This window comes from Staurois parvus, unplaced genomic scaffold (assembly GCF_062004578.1).
Source record: "Staurois parvus isolate SC_StPar_1 unplaced genomic scaffold, SC_StPar_1.0 ptg000288l, whole genome shotgun sequence".
Taxonomy (NCBI): domain Eukaryota; kingdom Metazoa; phylum Chordata; class Amphibia; order Anura; family Ranidae; genus Staurois; species Staurois parvus.
This window is the reverse complement of record NW_028318084.1, coordinates 2,905,832-2,927,734: the sequence shown is the minus strand read 5'-3', so window position 1 is coordinate 2,927,734 and position 21,903 is coordinate 2,905,832. Positions and strand designations below refer to the sequence as shown.

At 44.3% G+C, this 21,903-nt stretch overlaps 1 protein-coding gene across 3 annotated transcripts in view; it reads left to right on the top strand.

The window, feature by feature from the left end:
• Positions 1-21,903, top strand: part of LOC149458313 (dual specificity calcium/calmodulin-dependent 3',5'-cyclic nucleotide phosphodiesterase 1C-like) — a 298,681-nt gene that overhangs the window by 39,161 nt on the left and 237,617 nt on the right. For all 3 annotated transcript variants that reach the window (XM_089682402.1, XM_089682404.1, XM_089682403.1), the window contains exon 4: positions 10,240-10,356. In XM_089682402.1, the coding sequence (XP_089538528.1) occupies positions 10,240-10,356 (117 nt within the window). The remainder of the gene's footprint in view (positions 1-10,239; positions 10,357-21,903) is intronic.

Below are 21,903 nucleotides of genomic sequence, written 5' to 3'. Positions count from 1 at the left end.
ACATTCCCATAGACACCCTCCTAAACCTTGTGGACGGCCTTCCCAGAAGAGTTGAAGCTGTTATAGCTGCAAAGGGTGGGACAACTCAATATTGAACCCTACGGACTAAGACTGGGATGCCATTAAAGTTCATGTGCGTGTAAAGGCAGGCGTCCCAATACTTTGGGCAATATAGTATAAATACACACGTGACTGAGCCTGCGTGTGCCACCCTCCTGCAGTAAATGTACTGTGGTGGGACAGCAAGTGGTCAATGAACGAAAAAGAAAACATTTTTTGTACACAATCATTTTCTTCAAGTTAATTGAGGGACACCAGTTCCACCTATCTGTTTTTATGGTCTAGCTCTTGGCACTGCTTTGATATAAAACTGAGGCATGCTGGGAATGTAGGGGATTATATCTAATTCCTGTCCTAAGGTGACAGTGCTAACTCAGTTTTCTGTATCTATGGAACAGCAGGTTTGACATATGACAAGAGATGTGTGAGGAGTACAGAACACCTTCCCCTCTTCTCACCTACCTAACATAGGGTGCAGGTGTTCCATAGTAATAACTGTGCTGCATCTGTACAGGAACAGCATTGTCATCCTAGGACAGGAAGTGTTTTAGAAATATAGAACACTTTCTTCTCTCCTCTTCTCCATAACATGATGTGTGGTGTTCTGTAGTCCAAATATGCTTTCAGATAACATAGTTTAAGTTAAAGTGTTACTAAACCCACAACATTGAAATCAGTCTGTTTACGCTGTAATGTACCGGTGTGCTTGTTATACTCGCTATGGAACAGGCAACACGGAAAAAGGCTGTTTGATCCTGACTTCTATGATCCTCCCCCTCTTATCTCCTGACATGGAGACACACTGCACATGCTCAGTTTGGTGTGTATTGCTAGAGAGGTGTTTTTTCTTGGGAGAGTGCTTGTCATTAACACAGGGCCAATCAGCACATTCCAGGCATAGGTCAGGGGTTCTGCATCCTCCTACAGCAGAATGAAAACTCCTCCTACAAGCTTTAACCAGTGCTCTGCTGGACACTGACAGAAGTCACAAGACTGCTCTAACTGCTGATGAGAAAAGGTATTTAACAGTTTATAGTTTCTAAAATAATTGCATTTCCACGTTCTGTGTACTGTGAGAGACCAGATATAGTGAATGCAGGGTCCTGGGTTTGGTAACACTTTAAAACTGCAAAGTGTACAGGAAACAGCACAGCACTGGATTTCTGGGAGGATCGTTTTTTTTTGGCCCTTTCAAACACATATAGCATTGCACCTTGCAAGCTATATTTACCAGAAAAAAAAGAAACAAAATTAGATTTTATTGTTAGGGTTTGCTGACACCTTAATTGCTGTGATTTTTCCGTAAATGGGCCATTTGTACAAATATATAGAATTTTGACTGTCAAAAAGGTATCATTCATGAAGTGAACATAATAGATGTGAATTGATGTAATGCTGCTTTTCTGTGTTGAAAGTGAAATTAATGTTAGGAGACTGGACTTTCTGAAGCTTGTCTCATGATAAAAACATATTTGAAACCATTCCTAGTTTGAAGATTTTGTACATTGAATGTGGCAACAATAAGGTTACTAACAGGTGAAACGTCTTTCTCCAAATATTATATTTTATATATAAAGCACAGTAGCAGTGTAGCACCCTCCTAGTCAGGTGCTAGTAAATTTAGTTCAGGCCCATTGTAGTCTAAGGAGGTAATCTGTTCTGTTAGGCAAATTTAGTTTGGCTCATTGTACGTAGTGAGGCTGGAATTCTGTTGGGGTTTATAGCTAAGTGTTAGTGTAAGAAAATTTAGTTTAGCCCACTATTACCAGTGGAGTTTGGTTCCATTAGTTTGATCTGGTCTATGTTCTATAGGCTGCATGATTGTTTGTGCCTCCCTGTTCACCTGGAGGAGTTCTGGGTAATAGAGGTGGGAGCATTCCAATCAGAAGCTTAATATTTATGTAGCCCCAGCCAATCCCTAGGAGGTCTGACCCAGAGGATTCTGTGAAAATGCATAAATACCCTGGAGCAGAGAGCAGCTTTCTTCTTCCAGAGAGAGAGAGATCATCGCCCAGGAAACTTGTTTACCCTTCCTGGGCAATCTGACATGTGCCTGTCAAGTGGAGACTCAAGCTGGGAGGCTGGAGGACCTGGGGCCACTTTCTGCTGCTGAAGATTGCCCAAGGGCATGTTGTCCAATTCTAGTCTGATACAATTGAGAGAAGCTGCCTGCAGGATACTGGTGGAAGGCCAACATTTATCCAGAGACATTCTGTGAGTACAGGCAGGGAGATATCACCAGCACTCCTCTTGTGTGCTAAGACGTTTCGTCCCGAAGAGCATAGTCATTCCATTCCTTGTGAAGGACCAGTTGTTTGGACTGTTCACCGGGGAAGGCTTAACCTCCACAATACTGTACTGCAGTCCCTGCCCACTATGTACTACACAGGGACAGTGTTCAGAGTTGCAAGAAGCAAGTTTAATGTCCTCAAGTTATTTGTAGCCAGTTATTGGAGTAACCTACTTTCCCCAATCCCCATCCAAGTTCAACCCTTTATTAAACCCTCAAAACCAACAACCCGTTTCTTGAGATAGAGAGTGAAAGTGCATGTGTGCCTGGCTGTGGGGCAACTACTGGGAAGAGGAACCTGGGCATATTACCATGGATCCTCCAGGGGTAGTGCTACAATAAGAAGCCATAACAAAATAAAGACCCCACTGATTATTCTAATGTTTTGTTGCCTTTTAATTAAAAATAAATGATAATGTTCATGAAGAATTACCTTAGGAGGCTTTTGTAGCTTTAAACACATTTGGCAACTTCCCTGAATAGACCCCTTGTGTAGTAAGGTGGAAAAGCAGGATAAGATTCTTTCAGAGTGATGGTTTTAGTGTATGTTTGACTATAGAATCTTGAATTCCAGGTCAACCATGATGGTTCTAGTGGTTTCTTCTCCCATGCAAGCAAGTGTAGCTCCACTTCTGTTGGCAGCTGGCAATGCCAGTCTTTTGGTTGCAGGAAATCGGAATCAGCCTAAGGATGGCTTCCCCATCTGCGTGGAATCCCTGCAGACAGAATACAGTAGAAGGGTTCTGCCAAATATTTATCAGCTTCCCTAGCTCACAGCATTGGGCGAATTCCCTAGTGATTGGCTAGGCTTATACAAATTTGTCAGATCTTTAACCCCTCTAACACAGGCTGTGGTTGCTTGCTCAACATTAGATTGCAGGAACAATTGATAGCCCAAGTTTAGGAACACTTAGGTGGGTTCCTTGCACATACAAAATCAAAGCAGATTTCTACGGCTAAGAGCAGAGTCCCTTCACAGGATTTATTTCATTATTTTCTTTGGAAATAACAGGCAGCAATCCAGGAGATAGCACACACCTTCTGATATTTAATATTTGTAGCCCAGGAGGGGTTTAAAAGATTATCTGGACTTCATTATTTGATTTTGTCATGTCAGATATCCTCTTACAGCCTTGTGGTTTGCAGCATGGGGAAAATCATTTGCTACATTTGAGCCTTCACCTCGTTTTCAAAAATCATACATTTTTATTTTAATATGCAGGTTCTAAGTGTACAGCATAAGGTTACTATTGCAATATTTAATCATTATTTCCCTATATTTTTTCTGCACTGTTTCTAGCTATGCAGCCAGTACTAATGCTTTAATAATTTTGTTCATTAGTGCAATGATCACAGTGCTTATCAGACTCGCAATTCATGACCAGCAACCAGAAAACAGATGAGGACCAAAATAGTAACACAACTGGCTACATTGAGAGTGTAGAACCTTCCTAGTTTAGCTAGAGCAGTGTTTCTCAACTCCAGTCCTCATGGACCCCCAACAGGTCATGTTTTCAGGATTTCCCTCAAACAGCTGTGGTAATTACTAAGGCAGTGAAACTGATCAAATCACCTGTGCAAAATAATGGAAATCCTGAAAACATGACATGTTGGGGGTCCATGAGGACTGGAGTTGAGAAACACTGAGCTAGGGGGAGCTAGACCCTAATGGTTAGTTAGGAGCTGATTAGCAACTCAGGCAAGACAGCTGGAGGGGACAAATTCTGGTCAGGACTGAGAGACTCTGCAGGCTAGCCCCTCTGAAATTTCCCCCTGCTTGAAGGGTTTTGGAGGGAGGCACTTGGAGGCAGTGGGTGGATCTGAGGAGTGGTTGGCTACACTCTTGAGAGACCTCAGCCAATCTCCAACAGGAGGCTTGGCCTCCCTTAAAATAGCCTGTACAGTAGCAGGAGTGTGGTGGTAGGAGAGGAGTGTGGAGTAAAAAGATGTGAAGCTGGAGGAAGAAGTCTGCCAGGAGACCTAGTGGGATTGGGCCTGCCTGTAAGCCTGGAGCTGGGAAGGAGAAAAACTCTGGACTCAATGGCCCCCTGAGAGAGGAGCACCTGTACAGCAGGGAAGGAGCAACCCAGCTGATAGGCCTGGTAGCAGCAGCCAGAGGTACAGGAGAGGATCTAAGTGAGTACACCTACACCCCCTGGGAGGATAGGGGAAGGAGCACTCTGGTGGTAAACCAGATTAGCCCCCTGCTAATGACTGTTACCCATTTAAAAGGAACAGAAGCCAGATCGCCTACTCAGAATTGAAAGTCTCTAGATTGCTGGGTGAAGAGAAGTTCATTTAGGGTCTGTGGTAGTACAACTGGAGCTGCTGACTAGCACCTCAACAGAGATTGTGACAGAGAAGAAAAGCTGTGAATAGTTCAGGACGTTGTCCTCAGATTTTGGTTCTCTTGGGCACCCTATACACCCTTTACCCTATCCAAGTTCTAATCCCTTTAATAAATTAACAAAAGAAAAGCTCAAGGACTGATTTCTGTCTATGGACGAGAGCTGGTGTCAAAAATGCTAAATGACTGGCTGTGCAGGACTACAGGGGGACCCAAATTCATCATCAATCCCTAAGAGGGTAGTGCTACAAGAGTAAGTTATGCACTCTAAATATGGGCTGATTTGACCTCAGCACTGCTAATATGTTTTTGAAAACATGTAGAAAACAGCTCAATTCCAGAATTACATGTGCAAGGCACAAACAATCTAATCCCACGGATCTTGAAATGAATCATTTGCTAAGCATTAATTGTGTGTAAACTAGCATGTAACCTAACCCCAAAGCAATTAGGAAGCTAACACTTTTTGTAAAGCTACACTTACTATACTGTATGTGGGCAGGAGCATAACTACAGCCCACTGGGCCCCATAGCAAAATTTTAATGAGTCACCAAACAATCCTGTTCTGTCTCTCCAATCTAAGCATTGAAAGTGTGATCTCTGTAACTTACAGTTGTGATGAGATAGCGATGACTCCAATCTCAGTTGAATACCACAGTCAGCGACTCAATCGGATGATATCTTGTAGATCTTGTGACGTTTATTCCATAAACTGAGAGAATCTTACAACAATAAACATTTGATAGGTCAAAAGATCATAATGTGACCTGCTTCATGACATGAGGCTAGAAGCTGCAATGCATTTCTGGGAAAAAGAGGGGGCTATCTATACAGAATTAACTAAACCAGAGGAAAGGGAGGAGCAGAGACAATATATAGAGAACACTTAAAGGCATATGACAGTCATGTGAAATATGACAAATCACTTAAAGTGACACCTGGCAGTGTCAAATTTGATCTTAGAATGCTAGCCTTGTCCTTCCAAAATTGCTGTTCACAAGGCTCCCATGGGAACCAATGAAAAAAAATGTTTTTTGTCTTTTTTTTAACTTGTTCTCTTGGTAGCCCTGTGAACAGTAATTTTGGGGGGACAAGGCTAATATTCTTAATAGCTAACTTTTTACTGTAGGCTCCAGGCATAAGTATATTATCAGTATCTGGGGTTTTGCAGGCATGTTTCTTTACTTAGTTTCCAAATGTGATCTTCAAATGGTTGAAAAACCATTACATATACCCAGTGAAGTGACTGGCCTCATGTGATACAAAGAAATGAAACAAATCCTTTTACATAATTTGTACCTGTTTATCTGCAATCTTCTCTTCGCTTCATCCGTTCAAAGACAATATATATATATATATATATATATATATATATATATATATCTGAGTTATAATTGAGACAGCAAATGTAATACTTAGATTTATAGTTTACAGCATGATGGATAAGGTGAAACACATATACTGGTTGCCTATTGGGGGAAAGTGACATGTGGTGATCCAGGACAGAATTGCACCTCTAAAATAGACACTGTGTACCTTTGTGCCTCACCGAGATGTTTTAACAGCTTTTTGGATGAATATGTAATATATCTATACCAATACCTTTTTATATATTCTGAGGAAGTGGAGGAAAGGCCTACAAAATGTGTAGAGGATTCAAGCTCCCCCAGCACTTAAAAACAAAAAAAAGTATTTGCCCCCTTCCTGTTTTTTCTTTTGCATATTTGTCACACTTAACACACATTGTATCATTATACAAAGATAACCCAAGTAAATACAAAATGAAGTTTTAAAATGCCGATTTAATTTATTTGGGGAAAACAGTTGTCCAAACCTGCCTGGCCCTATGTGAAGAAGGAATTCCCTCCCCCCCCCCTTTACCCATTCTTTTGGGAAGCAGAGTTAAATTTCTATTGCCAGGCCTGATTACAGCCAGACCTGTTGAATTAAGAAATCACTTAAATAAAAGCTGTCTGACAAAGTGAAGCTCACTAAAAGATCTAAAAAAGGAACACATCATGTTGCGATCTAAAGAAATTCAAGAACAGATGAGAAACAAAGTAAATGGTATGTATCAATCTGGAACGGGTTACAAAGCCATTTCTAAGGCTTTGGGACTCCAGCAAACCACTGTGAGAGCCATTATCCACAAATGGAGAAAACATGTAACAGTGGTGAACCTTCCCAGGAGTGCTGACCTACCAAAATTACTCCAAGAGCCCAATGACAACTCATCCAGGAGGTCATAAAATAACCCAGAACATCATCTAAAGAACACAAAGGCTCATTTCACATTTACCAAAAAACATCTTGATTGTCCCCAAACGTTTTGAACACAGCATTTAATAAGAAGAATATCATTCCAGCAGTTAAACTTGGTGGTGGTAGTGTGATGGTCTGGCCTGCTTTTCAGCTTCATGACTTGGACAACTTTCCATAACTGATGGAATCATGAATTCTGCACTCTACCAGAAAATCCTGAAGTAGTATGTCTGGCTATCGGTTCTTGACCTCAAGCTGAAGTGCACTTGGGTTATGCAGCAGGACAATGATCCGAAACACACCAGCAGGTCCACCTCTGAATGGCTTAAAAAAAAAAAATTCAGGTTTTGGAGTGGCCTAGTCAAAGTCTGGACCTAAATCCAATTGTGATGCTGTGGCATGACTTGAAATGGGCAATGCATGCTCAAAAACCCTCCGATGTGGCTGAATTAAAACAATTCTGCAAAGAAGAGTGGGCCAAAATTCCTCCACAGTGATGTGAAAGACTTGTTGCCAGTTATCCCAAAATGCTTGATTGCCCCCAAAAGCTAATAACTGGTTGTGCCAACCTTGGCGGCAACAACTGCAATTACTTTTTCACATAGGGCCAAGCAGGTTTGGACAGCTATTTGCTCAGTTCTCCAAGCGGAGAGCAATGACTGTCAGCCACTGCTCTCCCCTCTGCCACTCACGGGAGTGCCAGGCTGGAGAGGGGGTGGGAACAACTGACTCAGGCATTTGGGGGGATCCCAGCAATATGGTCAGGTTCCTTTAAGAGCCTGAAGCAGCTCTGTAACATCAAATGCAATTGTAAAAATACACATTTTATTCTGTGTGACATAGTTAAGCCTTAAAACCTAACTCCAGATAAACTATGACTTTAAATAAGCCTTAAAACCTAACTCCAGATCAGGGGCGGACTGACAACTGATGGGGCCCCCAGGCAATAGGGGATCATGGGGCCCCTGTGTCCTTGCCCAAACTCAAAAAAGCCCATAAAAAAGGTACCAGGGGCATATCATGGGGCCCCTTACTGACCCCGGGCCCACGGGCGGTGCCCGAGTTTCCAAATGGTCAGTCCGCCCTTGTTCCAGATAAACTATGACTTTAACCTCCTTGGCGGTATTCCCGAGTGTAGCTCGGGGTAAAAGTTCTATACCAAAAGCGGTAACCCCGAGCTACACTCGGGCTTACCATGCGGCGTTGCTCTGGGGGTCCCTGCAGCACTTACCTTGTCCTTCGCTCCCGCGATGTGTCCCCTGCAGCATCTTCGGCCATCTCCTCCAGCCGATGCCAGCATCCGGCTTCTGTGTTCCGGTCCCTGTGACGTCGGGACGTACGGCGGGAAATTTGAAATTTTTAAAAAATGTCATTTTTGCTGTCATTGCTGTTTCAATGCATTTCACATACATTTTGTCCCTACTGCTCTGTCCTGTCCCCTGCCTGCATTTTGAATGTTCTTTCTGCCTGGAAACTTAGAAAAGTCCATGGCGTCCAAAAAGCGTCCCTTTACGTCAAAAGCAGTTTTAGAGCAGCGATAGTAAATCAGAACCACTTGCAGAATTGAGTGATAATGATTCGTGGGGGAAATTCGTCATCAGACACTGAAAACAATTTTGCGACTTTGCTTAGCGATGTGCAAATTTGCCTCTGTATTTCAAATTTCAGTGTTTTTGGTTTGATTATTTTATTGAATTAAATTTATTATTATTATATTATTTTTTATGATTATTTATTAAATTATAATTGATGATTTCGTGTTTCAAATTTTATCCTACCCGGGATGTTTACTAGACTCTTGTTCGGACAGATTTCAGTGAGTTATTCCTAAAAATTACAGCCTACAATAAAAAACTACATATTTCCATGCAAAAAAATGGTACCGCTTTCAGCACAAAAATCGGAAAGAATCATACCGCCAGGGAGGTTAAATAGATCATTTGGGCCTGCTTGGTCCAAACAAACTATTTACTTTACTAATCAATGCAAGGGCTGTCAGCACTGTTTAATTGTATATAGCATCAGGTACATACAGCATACAGGGCTTTACATCGGCAGCAGTACGATGAGTTCCCATCCCTTTCCTAAAATAATATCAAGTATCAATATCAGGAAGCCTTGTATTTTTATCAATGAATACAAACCTTCCTCTGATTGGTTGAGGTGGAAAGGCAAGCAGATTACATCATGATCACCACCTAATAATGTGTGGACTACTGCCAGACATGTGGGAAACACCACCTCCTACTAGGGGTAACATTTGAAGCCCAGATAAAGCCTTACCAATAGTCACTTCCATGTATTAATTAGCTACAGTGATACTTTATAACAACATCTAAAACGGACCTTTCAATTAAAAATGACTAACGATCTATAGGTAGCCTCCCACCCCTCAATCTAAAATTGCTAGTTGTATGCAAGAGTGTATTCCTGCAACATTTGGAATCTTCTGCTTTACCACATGGCATTGGTGTGGTTCAGCGACATCATGGGGGTTTATTTACTAAAGCTGGAGAGTCCAAAATCAGACTCCCTTCTGCATAGAAACCAATCAGCTTCCAGGTTTCATTGCCAAAGCTTCATTGAACAAGCTGAGGTTAGAAGCTGATTGGTTTCTATGCAGAAGGGAGTCTGATTTTGGACTCTCCAGCTTTAGTAAATAAACCCCCATGGATCATGACTCCGGGAAGTCTGCCTGCGTAAAAGACTGACATTGATGGTGCAGCCAATGTGCAGCTGTTCGAGGCCAGGATCTGTACTCCTAAATGTTTCATACATTTCACTTACTTGAACCCTTCTTACCTTTTTTTGCAGCATTGTTCTCAAATCACATACTCACCTGCTGAGTGAATCCAGCATTGTCCTACTGAGATCTGTTTGAGTATTTGAGTATCTCAGCATTGGTCCAGTGCCATACTGGTCCTCAGTCTTCCAAATTCAGACAGCTAGCACCAAGTGATGTGCTCAGCTCCCTCCACCAGCCTGTGTGTTCCTACTCCTGAAGCCTTGTGTAACAGGAATATCCCAGGAGGCTGAAGGAGCAGAGACATGTCTTTGGACTCTCCAGCTTTAGTAAATAAACCCCCATGGTTCCTAAGCATGCAGGCTGGACTGGTTTACATTTCCATAATATACTGTACAATACTATTTTTAGTTTAGACTTTTTAACCCTTTTCATTTGAGTATCTGCAAGACTGTAATAAGAAAGCTTTGATGCAAATACTTTTGTACATCTGTATGTGTCCACATAGAGTTTTCAATCGTGTCTCCTTCTTGCAGAATGTTGACAAGTGGTCCTTTAATGTATTTGCACTAAATGATGCTAGTGGCGATCATGCACTTAAGTTCATCTTTTATGAATTACTTACACGTTATGATTTGATCAACCGCTTCAAGGTAAGCAGCTTCACAAGTTCTTTTGTTTGTGATTTCACACTGTGTTTTAATATAAATGATCAATGCCCTCAGAAAAGTATTTGGAAATTTGCTTATATTGTATGTTTTATATGCATTGCTATAGATTTAAATAAGTTATTCAACATAACTGATTCTTGTTAAAAAATAATTCTTTTCAGGTGTCTTGCGCACAATAATCACATTTTTGTTAAAAGGGGGCTATTCACTTTATTTATTTTATTACAGATACTTATATAGCGCCATCAATTTACGCAGCACTTTACATATATATTGTACATTCACATTAGTCCCTAACCCTCAAGGGGAGTACAATCTAAGGTCCCTAACTTACATTCATACATACACATACTAGGGACAATTTACGTGTCCGTTTATGAACCAGCGGTAAAAGATCGCTGCTCAGTTCTCCGGCATTCTCGGAGAACATAGTTCTCCTGTGAATGCAGTTTATGAAGCAGTTCTCCGAACGAAGGGAGAACGGTCTACAAACTCTGGAAAACGGCTGATTTTACTATAATCTCGCGAGATTACAGTAAAAGATCAGTTTACTAAGCAGAGGTAAATTATCGCTGCTTAGTTTTCGGTCCCTCCGATTCTCCAGCTCTGGGCTGGAGAATCTGGAGGGAGAATAAATACAGCACGCACCCGCGGCACCCAGTGCCCATGCGCGAGTTCCCCTACGCCACGGCTGGCCAGGACCTAGCGCCCGTAGCCCGGCGCAAGCCAGCAAACCGCGCAAGCGCCGGATCGGACGCCGTGGCAGACCCTGATAGGCTGGTTGTACACAAGTCAATCGTTAGAGATAACTGGAAAAAGATGAAGTTGAACATACCAGCACACAGACAGCTCTACTCTAGATAGTGATTTTACTTTGAATGCAATTGGATTTATGTAGGAGTGCCATGATATTCCTAAATGTTCTGTCCCTGTTTAACCAGATGAGTCCATCACTCAGTTGTGCTAACCTGAAAGGTTCCTAGGAATATACACCTTCAACTTTTGCCTTGTTGTTTGCATTTTGACAAATCCGATTGTGAGGATGGGTAATCCTTTTAGGTAAATTTCACTGTGACCTTGTTTAATGGGGATAAAAGTCTATTTTCTCCTTTATATCACATAAAACAAAACACATGTACTAATTGGAGCATACGCATCTGCTGCTCTCTATTGATTTGCACAGGATATAATGTCCGTTTTTTGTCCACTCTGTCTCTCTTTATAATATCAACAGATGTTTGATTATGAATTTGTTTCCTCGGTGATACTGTAATTGTTATTGTCTGGCTTAACTAAAGTTGTATGTTAAAGGCATGTGTTCCACATAATAACTTGCTTTACAGTTTACTTGTCGTATGTCGATTATGTTTTTATTAGCGACTTTTCTTAAGTTACTGTATGCACAATCGTTACTGGTATAAAGCGTATCTACTGCTCATTGTAAAGATATGAAGTTTGGAAAATATAGGGTTTGGATTACAGCTTTTTGTTTTACAAATTGTGTTGAAGGTAAGATTTGCCAGTTCTATCAGAGAGAGGGTTAGTTTTTAATTCTCATTGGCCTACCCAAGTGCAGGCTCTCCCCGCTCCAGACCATCCTGAACTCAGCGGCCAGACTCATCCACCTCACCACCCGCTCCACCTCTGCCACCCCCCTCTGCCTCTCCCTCCACTGGCTTCCGATTGCCCAACGCATCAAATTTAAACTTCTAATCCTGACCTACAAAGCCGTTCATAACACTGCCCCTGACTACCTCACCAACCTGATCCCCAAGTACCACCCTACCCGTACCCTTCGCTCCTCACAGGACCTCCTTCTATCCTGCTCCCTGGTCTCCTCCTCCCATGCACGACTGCAGGACTTCTCCAGGTCCTCCCCTATCCTCTGGAACTCACTGCCCCAATCCATCCGACTGTCGCCTTCCCTCCCCACATTCAGGCGCTCCCTCAAAACCCATCTCTTCAGGGAAGCCTACCCCACCCTCACCTAACGGCCATCCTCCCTCATTCCTCCCACCACTTCATCCCCCTCAGCCACTTCATTCCCCTCAGCCACTTCCTATTGTTCCACTACCCCCTCCCTCCTAGATTGTAAGCCTGAAAGATTAGAGCCCTCTTACCCCTCGTACGTTGTCTGTTTTTGTTGTACTGTGCCATGTATTGTCCCCCCTATTGTACAGCGCTGAGCAAACCCTTTGGCGCTATATAAACTCGATGTAATAATAATAATAATAATAACTACTATATGACACCAAATGTGAATGAGCCATCAATCGTACTGGGTGACATTTCCTTTTGTAGGGTCAAATTTACATGACAACCGGTACAGATGAACAAAGCTGCGAGAACAGATCACGCAACAGAGATCAGACTTAATTGGATAATTTTCCAGACATATTTCAAATGGATTCAGAAATGTTATAATTACACTTTAACCCTTTTCTTAGTTTTTCTTAAATCTTCAAACCAATTAGTTCTAATGTTTTCCTTGCTTGGCTGCCTTACGCCATAGAGTCACAACCCATAGCTCCCAAAAGACCCTCTGTAGACAAGTAGAATTAGGAAAATGTGAGTCATATAGCAATGCTGCAATGTTACTGGCTGGAGGGTTTGAATCAGAAAACTGAAAAAGGGCAAAATGATGGCACAGTGTTTTGCACATACCAATTTGTTTTCATGTGAGTACCAGGTCACATGTAATGTTCACAGCTCTTTAGGTCAGTATGGTGGCATGCTGCACACTAGATAAGTCTGAAAAAAAGCATGCTTAAAGTAGAAATTCCAACTAAAGACTTGGGTAACATTCACATGCAGATGAAAAGCGTGGAACATACCCATATGAATTTAGCTTGGCATCTGTCTTAACATACATTTGTGGTAGAGAGAAAACAGGTGGCGCACACACCTAGTGCATTATCCAAGGTTTATTGTAGGAATGAAATAATAAAAACATACTCACAGACGCAGCATGTATCTAAAAAGCATAGAAAAATGACGATGGCCACAACGGCAGGCAAGGTGTTCTCACTGTCAGTGCGGTCAAAGCTGACGCTTTTCGGGGACAAATCCCTTTCCTCAGAGCTAATGACCAGCCTGTATGAAGGTCAAGTAGTAAATAACCAGGGCTAGATGCCTTGGGAGCAAAGCTCCACCTCCTCTACTTGTTATAAGATGAGGGGTTGGAGGGGGTTATTTAAAGTGCAATCTTTTGTAGTTTTTATAAACGCATATACATACATATATACACCTTATATATGCACTAAGAAACAAAGCAAATAAAAAATTATTAAAAATACATGACTATAGCACCTGCAAATGTAAATAAATAGCAAACATTTGCAGGTGCTATATTCATGTATGTTTAATAATTTTTTATTTGCTTTGTTTCTTAGTGCATGTATATATCTTTGTATATGTGTATATGCATGTGTATATATGTATGTATATGCGTTTATAAAAACTACAAAAGATTGCACTTTAAATAACCCCCTCCAACCCCTCATCTTATAACAAGTAGAGGAGGGGGAGCTTTGCTCCCAAGGCATCTAGCCCTTGTTATTTACTACTTGGCCTCCATACAGGTTGGTCATCAGCTCTGAGGAAAGGGATTTGTCCCCGAAACGCGTCAGCCATTTGACCGCACTGACAGTGAGAACACCTTGCCTGCCGTTGTGGCTATCGTCATTTTTCTATGCTTTTTAGATACATGCTTCGTCTGTGAGTATGTTTTCATTTTTTCACTCCTACAATAAACCTTGGATAATGCACTAGGTGTGTGCGCCACCTGTTTTCTCTCTATCCAGTGGCTGATTTCCCCATCTGAGGAGGGCTGCACCCCTGGAACATTTCCTTTGGTTGTCGCTGTCCTGGTACCCTTGGCTTCCCTTTTGGCTGTGCATATCCTGAGGTGCTGGAGAGTACATACGATATACATTTGTGGTACCATGTTGTGAATAAACATTGGCATACTGGCCATCTTTGGTACATTTCCAAACGTTTGAGATATTACAAGTGAACAGAGTATGTACTCACCATTTTAATTTCTATTATTTTACCATGTTCTAGTTTTTGTACTCACAAGTTCTTGCTCTTACAAGTTTTTCTGTCTTCGGCCCTAACAGACCTTGACATATATTATACAATAGATTGTCTTTGCTTTACAGGTTGGAAGGTTAGATTTGTTGGTGGTATAAGCGTTACATCATTAAAGGACATTTTACATTTATATCCATGTGTGTTAAATATTTATGTTAAACAGTGTTTACTTCCCTTTACTAAGCCACACTGCTGCCCACAGTAGTGAGGAGAAGAATCCCTGTGTAAGCTCCAAGTTGTTAACAAAGGGTGGAGGACTTCCTTCCTGCTCCCATTTGACAGCACTTGATACCTGAGCTGTCAATCGTCATGCAGCACAGCTGTCATGTGGGAGGAAAGGGATTGAGTCATATACTCTGGTTCTTCCGCTGACCTCTATATTGCTACTATGTCCTGTAGTGACATAGGGGTCAGAGGGAGAAACCATCAAGCACAGCAGGGGACACAAGAGATTGACACTCATGTAAATGTTGGTTTCTGAAGAACCTTCGGTGGACTATTCTTCTTCATCAAAGCAGTGTTCAACAGAGTGGGAGAGGTAAGAACTTACGCTCTTCTTTACAAGTCCGTTATTTCAAATTTAATTTTTGCGAAAGAGAACCGATTTTAGTTTTAACATTCTCTCTGTCTTCAGTAGTCCCTTTAGGAGATACACAATGTACAATATGTATAGAAAATTGGAAACTGGAATTATGGGGCTTTTTAGGTGCCAAAAAAACTTATTTCACACCATATCAAATCAATTTATGTTATTATAAAATGATGTCTTAGTAAATATATATCGTAAAAATAGTGGTCATATCCACTCTATTATCAATACACATGGTACAAAGACGAATTCTCCTGCGCTCTAGGACCCAGACCTGGAAAAATCGTCCACCAATGCATAAAGGGTTGTGCGGCTCCAAAACAAGGCTGGGGAAGCCCGACCAATACTGCAGAATGAAATGAAAACGAGAAGCGCACCAACCTTGCGCATTACCTCAGTAACCAAAATTTATTAATTGTAAAAAATGTACTCACAAACAGCGAATGAAATCAGGCATGTAAGTCCTCACAGGGACTTGAAGATAGCAGCGAATCCCATCAAGGGGATGGGTATTCAGTACATCTGACGCGTTTCGAAGGGTGTCTCTTCTTCATCAGAGCTAGTGATGAAGACACATATCTGTCTGTAATAGGATCTTGGACATCACATCAACTCCCCACAGAAGGGATCCCCCCACAATTACACTGTTTGTACTTACTGGATGTTGTAGACTATGTAGGAGAGATGCACATGTCCATTACTTATATGAGCCTCAGCCAGAGCTTGGACGTCCATGAGCTTTGGCTGAGGCTGATGCACAGAGCTCACAAACATCCATGCTGGCCTACATTAATGCAAAATACACACTTAGTGGCTTTGAGAAAACTAATGAAATCCACCATACTATCTGCAGAATATGGGCCCCTCTTGTGGTTGCCTTGACTTACTGGTTTTAAGAAAGTTTCATCACTAGTATCTCCTCTTCTTGCCCACTGGGGTCTATATCCTGCCCCCACTCTGGCATATCCAAGCTATGTATTTATGGGGGAATCCTTTCCTTTTTTTTTTTTTTATTTAAATATTTATTTATTTTCCATATATAATACATATTTCATCATTATTCTCATACAAAAAACATTTCCAAATCATTAATTACATTTCTTACTATCTTTATTCCCATTACCTCCCCCCCTAGAAAAGAAAAAAAAAACCTCCCTCCCCCATATAAACCCACCCACTCTGCATTGTTCTATTACCTCTTTTCCCAACTAGAATATAGAATATATAAATACTTGCATCTTTCTCACCCTGCTACTTCATATATTTCACCATAAATTCTTCCCATTTTCTCCGCTTGTTAGAGAATAGCCCCATCTTATCTTCTTGCATATAATACAATTTCTCCATCCTACATATCTGATGGGGAAATCCTTTCTGTGGGGATCTGATAAAATATCCAAGATCCAAATATGGACATATGTTTGTGAAAAGTTAGTGTGTCTTCCTAATAAAGCTATCTGCAAACCCTGTTAAAGCCACTACAATTCTAGTAACATGTGGAGACACCTATAATTCGGATTCAAGAATGGTTGTGTTCTATATATATTAATAATCAAGTGGCTATGACCAGTGGATATTTTTTATGTTACATCTTACTGTGACATCATTGTATAATAAAAGTAAACTGATTTCATATGTTGTGAAATACAAATTATTTTGTCACCTAAAAAGCCCCACAATTCCAGTTTCCAATTAGCATGTTTTGTATATGGGATTTGGTGCCAATTTTGTCCCTCCCTCCTTTTCATCCTTTGTATATGTATAGAAAATTGTAAATATTTAATGATTTATATGTTGGAAAAAGTTTACAACGGGCAAACCGTTTTGAAAATGATTTAAATCTGTGCCTTAAGATGTTTAGCCAGTATGGGGGCATCTGAGCATCGCTTAGCTTCAAAGTTTTCTGAAATACATTTTTCAGAATGCTAAAAAAGTATGTCAATAAAAGGCAAGATCTATAAAAGTGTAGAAAATATTGGAAATAAGCCAAACCCACGTATGGGTTGTTGAAAATATGACAAATAGGTATATTTAAAAAAAAAAAAATGTATACATAGAAAGCATTTAAGCCAAGCATTATTAACCCCCCTGGCGGTATTCCCGAGTGTAGCTCGGGGTAAAGTTTCAGCACCAAAAGCGGTAACCCCGAGCTACACTCGGGCTTACCATGCGGCGTTGCTCCGGGATCCCTTCTGCACTTACCTTGTCCTGCGCTCCCGCGATGTGTCCCCTGCAGTGTCCCCAGCAATGTCCTCCGGCGGATGCCGGCATCTGTCTTTTGGGTTCTGTTGCCTGCGACGTCGGGACGTACGGGGGACGGAATGGCGGGAAATTTGAAAGTTGTAAATGTGACATTCACTAAATTCACTAAAATCACATAGTATAACATTCCTGTATCAAACCATTTCACATACATTTTGTCCCGAGTGCTTTGTCCGGCGCCCTGCCTGCATTTTGACTGTTCTTTCTGCCTGGAAACTGAGAAACGTCCATGGCGTCCAAAAAGCGTTCCTTTAGGTCAAAAGCGGGTTTAGATCAGCTAGAGAACAGCGATAGTAAATCAGAACCACTTGCAGAATTGAGTGATGATTCGTGGGGGAAATTCGTCATCAGACACTGAAAACGATTTTGCGACTTTGCTCAGCGATGTGCGAATTTGGCGCTATATTTCAAATTTCAGTGTTTTTGGTTTGATTATATTATTTAATTAAATTTATTATTATAATATTATTTTTTATGATTATTTATTAAATTATAATTTATGATTTTGTGTTTCAAATTTTAACATACCCGGGATGTTTACTAGACTCTTGTTCGGACAGATTTCAGTGAGTTATTCCTAAAAATTACAGGCCTACAATAAAAAAAATACATATTTCCATGCAAAAAAAGTACCGCTTTGAGCACAGAAATATGGACATAATCAGACCGCTAGGGAGGTTAAGGTAATAGAGCAACCAGACATTACAGCAGTAGTAAACTGCAAAAAAAACACAGCAAAAAAAATACATATTTCCATGCAAAAAAAGTACCGCTTTGAGCACAGAAATATGGTAATAGAGCAACCAGACATTACAGCAGTAGTAAACCGCAAAAAAAACCCGCAAAAAAAGTACCGCTCTGAGCACAGAAATATGGACATAATCAGACAGCTAGGGAGGTTAAGGTAATAGAGCAACCAGACATTACAACAGTAGTAAACCGCAAAAAAACGCAAAAACCCCCCCCAAAAAATACATATTTCCATGCAAAAAAAAGTACCGCTTTGAGCCCAGAAATATGGTAATGGCGCAACCAGACATTACAGCAGTAGTAAACCGCACAAAAAATGCCAAAAAAACCCGCAAAAAAGTACCGCTTTGAGCACAGAAATATGGACATAATCAGACCGCTAGGGAGGTTAAGGTAATAGAGCAACCAGACATTACAACAGTAGTAAACCGCAGCCATTAAAAAAAAAGGAACTGGCATTATGTGATAGCATGCATCACATACTAGCATATTATGAAGTACCTATCTTAGAACGAAGCCCTCCAGAGGTGTGCTGTCATTACTGCCTGGTCTTCCTCCTGGGTTCTCTGGCTCTTTGAATGGCTGAACCGTGATGACGTCACTCCCATGCACGGGAGTCACGGTTTACGGCACAGAGCTCTGTGCCGTAAACCATGACTCCCATGCATGGGAGTGACGTCATCACGGTTCAGCCGGTGTGCACAGGTATGCCGTCCCTTCAGAGCGCATGCCCCAGTGACATCATCAGCTGCATCCAGTGTGAAAATCTCCTACACAATTCAAATTTAGGAGATATTCCCTGTACCTACAGGTAAGCTGTCAGGGCTCCCAGGTGTGACCAGAGGTGTGTGACTGACGCAGGGAAACGCAGACTTCAGATATGTGATAAACAATATAATTTATTAACACTAACCATACAAACATAAACGCAGTGCAATACTAAAACATAATACAGTGCAAACAAACCAAACCAACCACCCACAGATAACAGTACATACAAGCAAGCGTCGTCAGGCAGGCCGGGTCAATATCAATAGGGCAGGTAGGTACAGGGGGAGCAAGCGGAGATGGGTCGGGGTCACAGGCCAGGTTCAGCAGGTAGCTAGCAGCGTAGTACAGAGGGTCAGGCAGAGGGATGGTCAGGGTCACAAGCCAGGGATCAGAACAGGTAGCAAGCAGCGTGGTACAGAGGGTCAGGCAGAGGGATGGTCAGGAGCGAGCCGGGATCAGAGCAGGAGAAGTCAGCAGCGGTTCAGATCAGGCAGGGTCAGCAAAGGAACAGAAACAGGATGCAGGACAGATACAGGGCCCAGGACAAACACAACACCAAGGCAGAGTCTGCAAGTCTGGCCATCCCTTAAATACACCAGTATCATCAGTTCCAGGTGTTAGCTGGCTGAAAGGTTGAGTCTCTGATTGCTGGGAGCACCCGCTGGCCAGCCCTGGTACTGCAGATCAAAAGGCAGGTGAGTCCCACCATTGCTGGCCAGTCCATTCCTGACAGTACCCCCCCCCCTCAAGGAGCGGCCTCAGGACGCTCCAAACAGTCCTAGCTGGGCAAAATGTTCCACCGCCCGGGTCTGGTAACTGGCGGGATATCAAAGACTGGCACACCGGGCTGGACTCCGGGCAGAGGCACACCGGGCTGGACTCCGGGCAGAGGCACACCGGGCTGGACTCCGGGCAGAGGCACACCGGGCTGGACTCCGGGCAGAGGCACACCGGGCTGGACTCCGGGCAGAGGCACACCGGGCTGGACTCCGGGCAGAGGCACACCGGGCTGGACTCCGGGCAGAGGCACACCGGGCTGGACTCCGGGCAGAGGCACACCGGGCAGGACTCCGGGCAGAGGCACACCGGGCAGGACTCCGGGCAGAGGCACATCGGGCTACCAGGCGAAGCAGCACGCAGCGGGCCACCAGGCGGAGCAGCAGGCACCGGGCCCCTGGGCAGAGCAGCGGGCACCGGGCCCCCGGGCGGAGCGATGGGCGCCGGGCCCCCGGGCGGGGCGACGGGTGCCGGGCCCCCGGGCGGGGCAGCGGGCGCCGGGCCCCCAGGTGGAGCGACAGGTCTCGGGCCCTCAGGCGGAGCGGCGGGCCCCGGACCCCCAGGCGGAGCGACAGGTCTCGGGCCCTCAGGCGGAGCGGCGGGCGCCGGACCCCCAGGCGGAGCGACAGGTCTCGGGCCCTCAGGCGGAGCGGCGGGCGCCGGACCCCCGGGCGGAGCGACAGGTCTCGGGCCCTCAGGCGGAGCGGCGGGCGCCGGACCCCCGGGCGGAGCGACAGGTCTCGGGCCCTCAGGCGGAGCGGCGGGCGCCGGACCCCCGGGCGGAGCGACAGGTCTCGGGCCCTCGGGCGGAGCGACAGGTCTCAGGCCCCCAGGCGGGGCGGCGGGCGCCGGACCCCCAGGCGGAGCGGCGGGCGCCGGACCCCCAGGCGGAGCGACAGGTCTCGGGCCCCCAGGCGAAGCGGCGGGCACCGAGTCACCAGGCACGACAGTGGGCTCCGAGTCAACTGGCATGACCGCTGGCACTGGGTCAGACATTGGATCGTCTGGCTGGACAGCGGGCATCGGGTCACCAGGCATCAGGTCATTTGGCTCGACAGCGGGCACCGCGTCATCTGGCAAGGCAGTGGGCTCCGAGTCAACTGGTATGACCGCGGGCACTGGGTCAGACATTGGATCGTCTGACTGGACAGCGGGCATCGGGTCACCAGGCATCAAGTCATTTGGCTCGACAGCGAGCACCGCGTCATCTGGCAAGGAAGTGGGCTCCGAGTCAACAGGCACGACAGTGGGCACCGGGTCATCAGGTACCGGATTGTCTGGCTCGACAGCGGGCATCGGGTCACCAGGTATGACAGCGGGCACTGGGTCACCAGGCATCAGGTCATTTGGCTCGACAGCGGGCACCGCGTCATCTGGCAAGGCAGTGGGCTCCGAGTCAACAGGCACGACAGTGGGCACCGGGTCACCAGGCATTGGATCGTCTGGCTCGACAGCGGGCATCGGGTCACCAGGTATGACAGCGGGTCCTGGGTCACCAGGCATCAGGTCATTTGGCTCGCCAGCGGGCACCGCGTCATCTGGCAAGGCAGTGGGCACCGAGTCACCAGGTACGACAGCGGGCTCTGAGTCAATTGGCACGATAGCGGGCACCGGATCAGGTACCGGATCATCTGGATCAACAGCGGGCATCGAGTCAACTGGCCTAATAGGATCGTCAGGCTGGATCAGTTCATCATGCTGGGTAGAGGCATCAGGCTGAATGCCGGCGTCCGGCTGAGTAGAGGCTCCAGGCCGAGTAGAGGCTGCAGGCCGAGTAGAGGCTCCAGGCCGAGTAGAGGCTCCAGGCCGAGTAGAGGCATCAGGCCGAGTAGAGGCATCAGGCCGCGTACAGGCATCAGGCTGAGTCACGGAAGGCAGGTTCACCGGTTTGGATACTGGCAGGATGGTATTGGTTGGAAAGAATTTTCGCTTTTTTCTGGTTTTAACTACTGGAGCACTGCAAGTAAACGCAGGTCTGCAAACGAATGGAGCAGCTGGAGACAGAGAAGAACTGGAGGATGGAACAGGAGAGGGAGCAGTTGCTACAGAGGGCTTTTTTACAGAGTTAAAGGCAGGATAGGTGCAGCGAGTGGGAACAGGGTACTGACATGCGGTAGATAGCCAAGTATACTGGGCTGTAACTGGGGGAGTTGTTGGGAATACAGGAGTAGAGCTTTGAGGAAATAGATTAGAAGCAGGACTGGGTCTTTGTAAGCTGACTGAGGCTGGGTGCAACAAGTCTGTCCATGTCTGCAGTAGGGGTTGAACAAAGCTGAGCTTACACA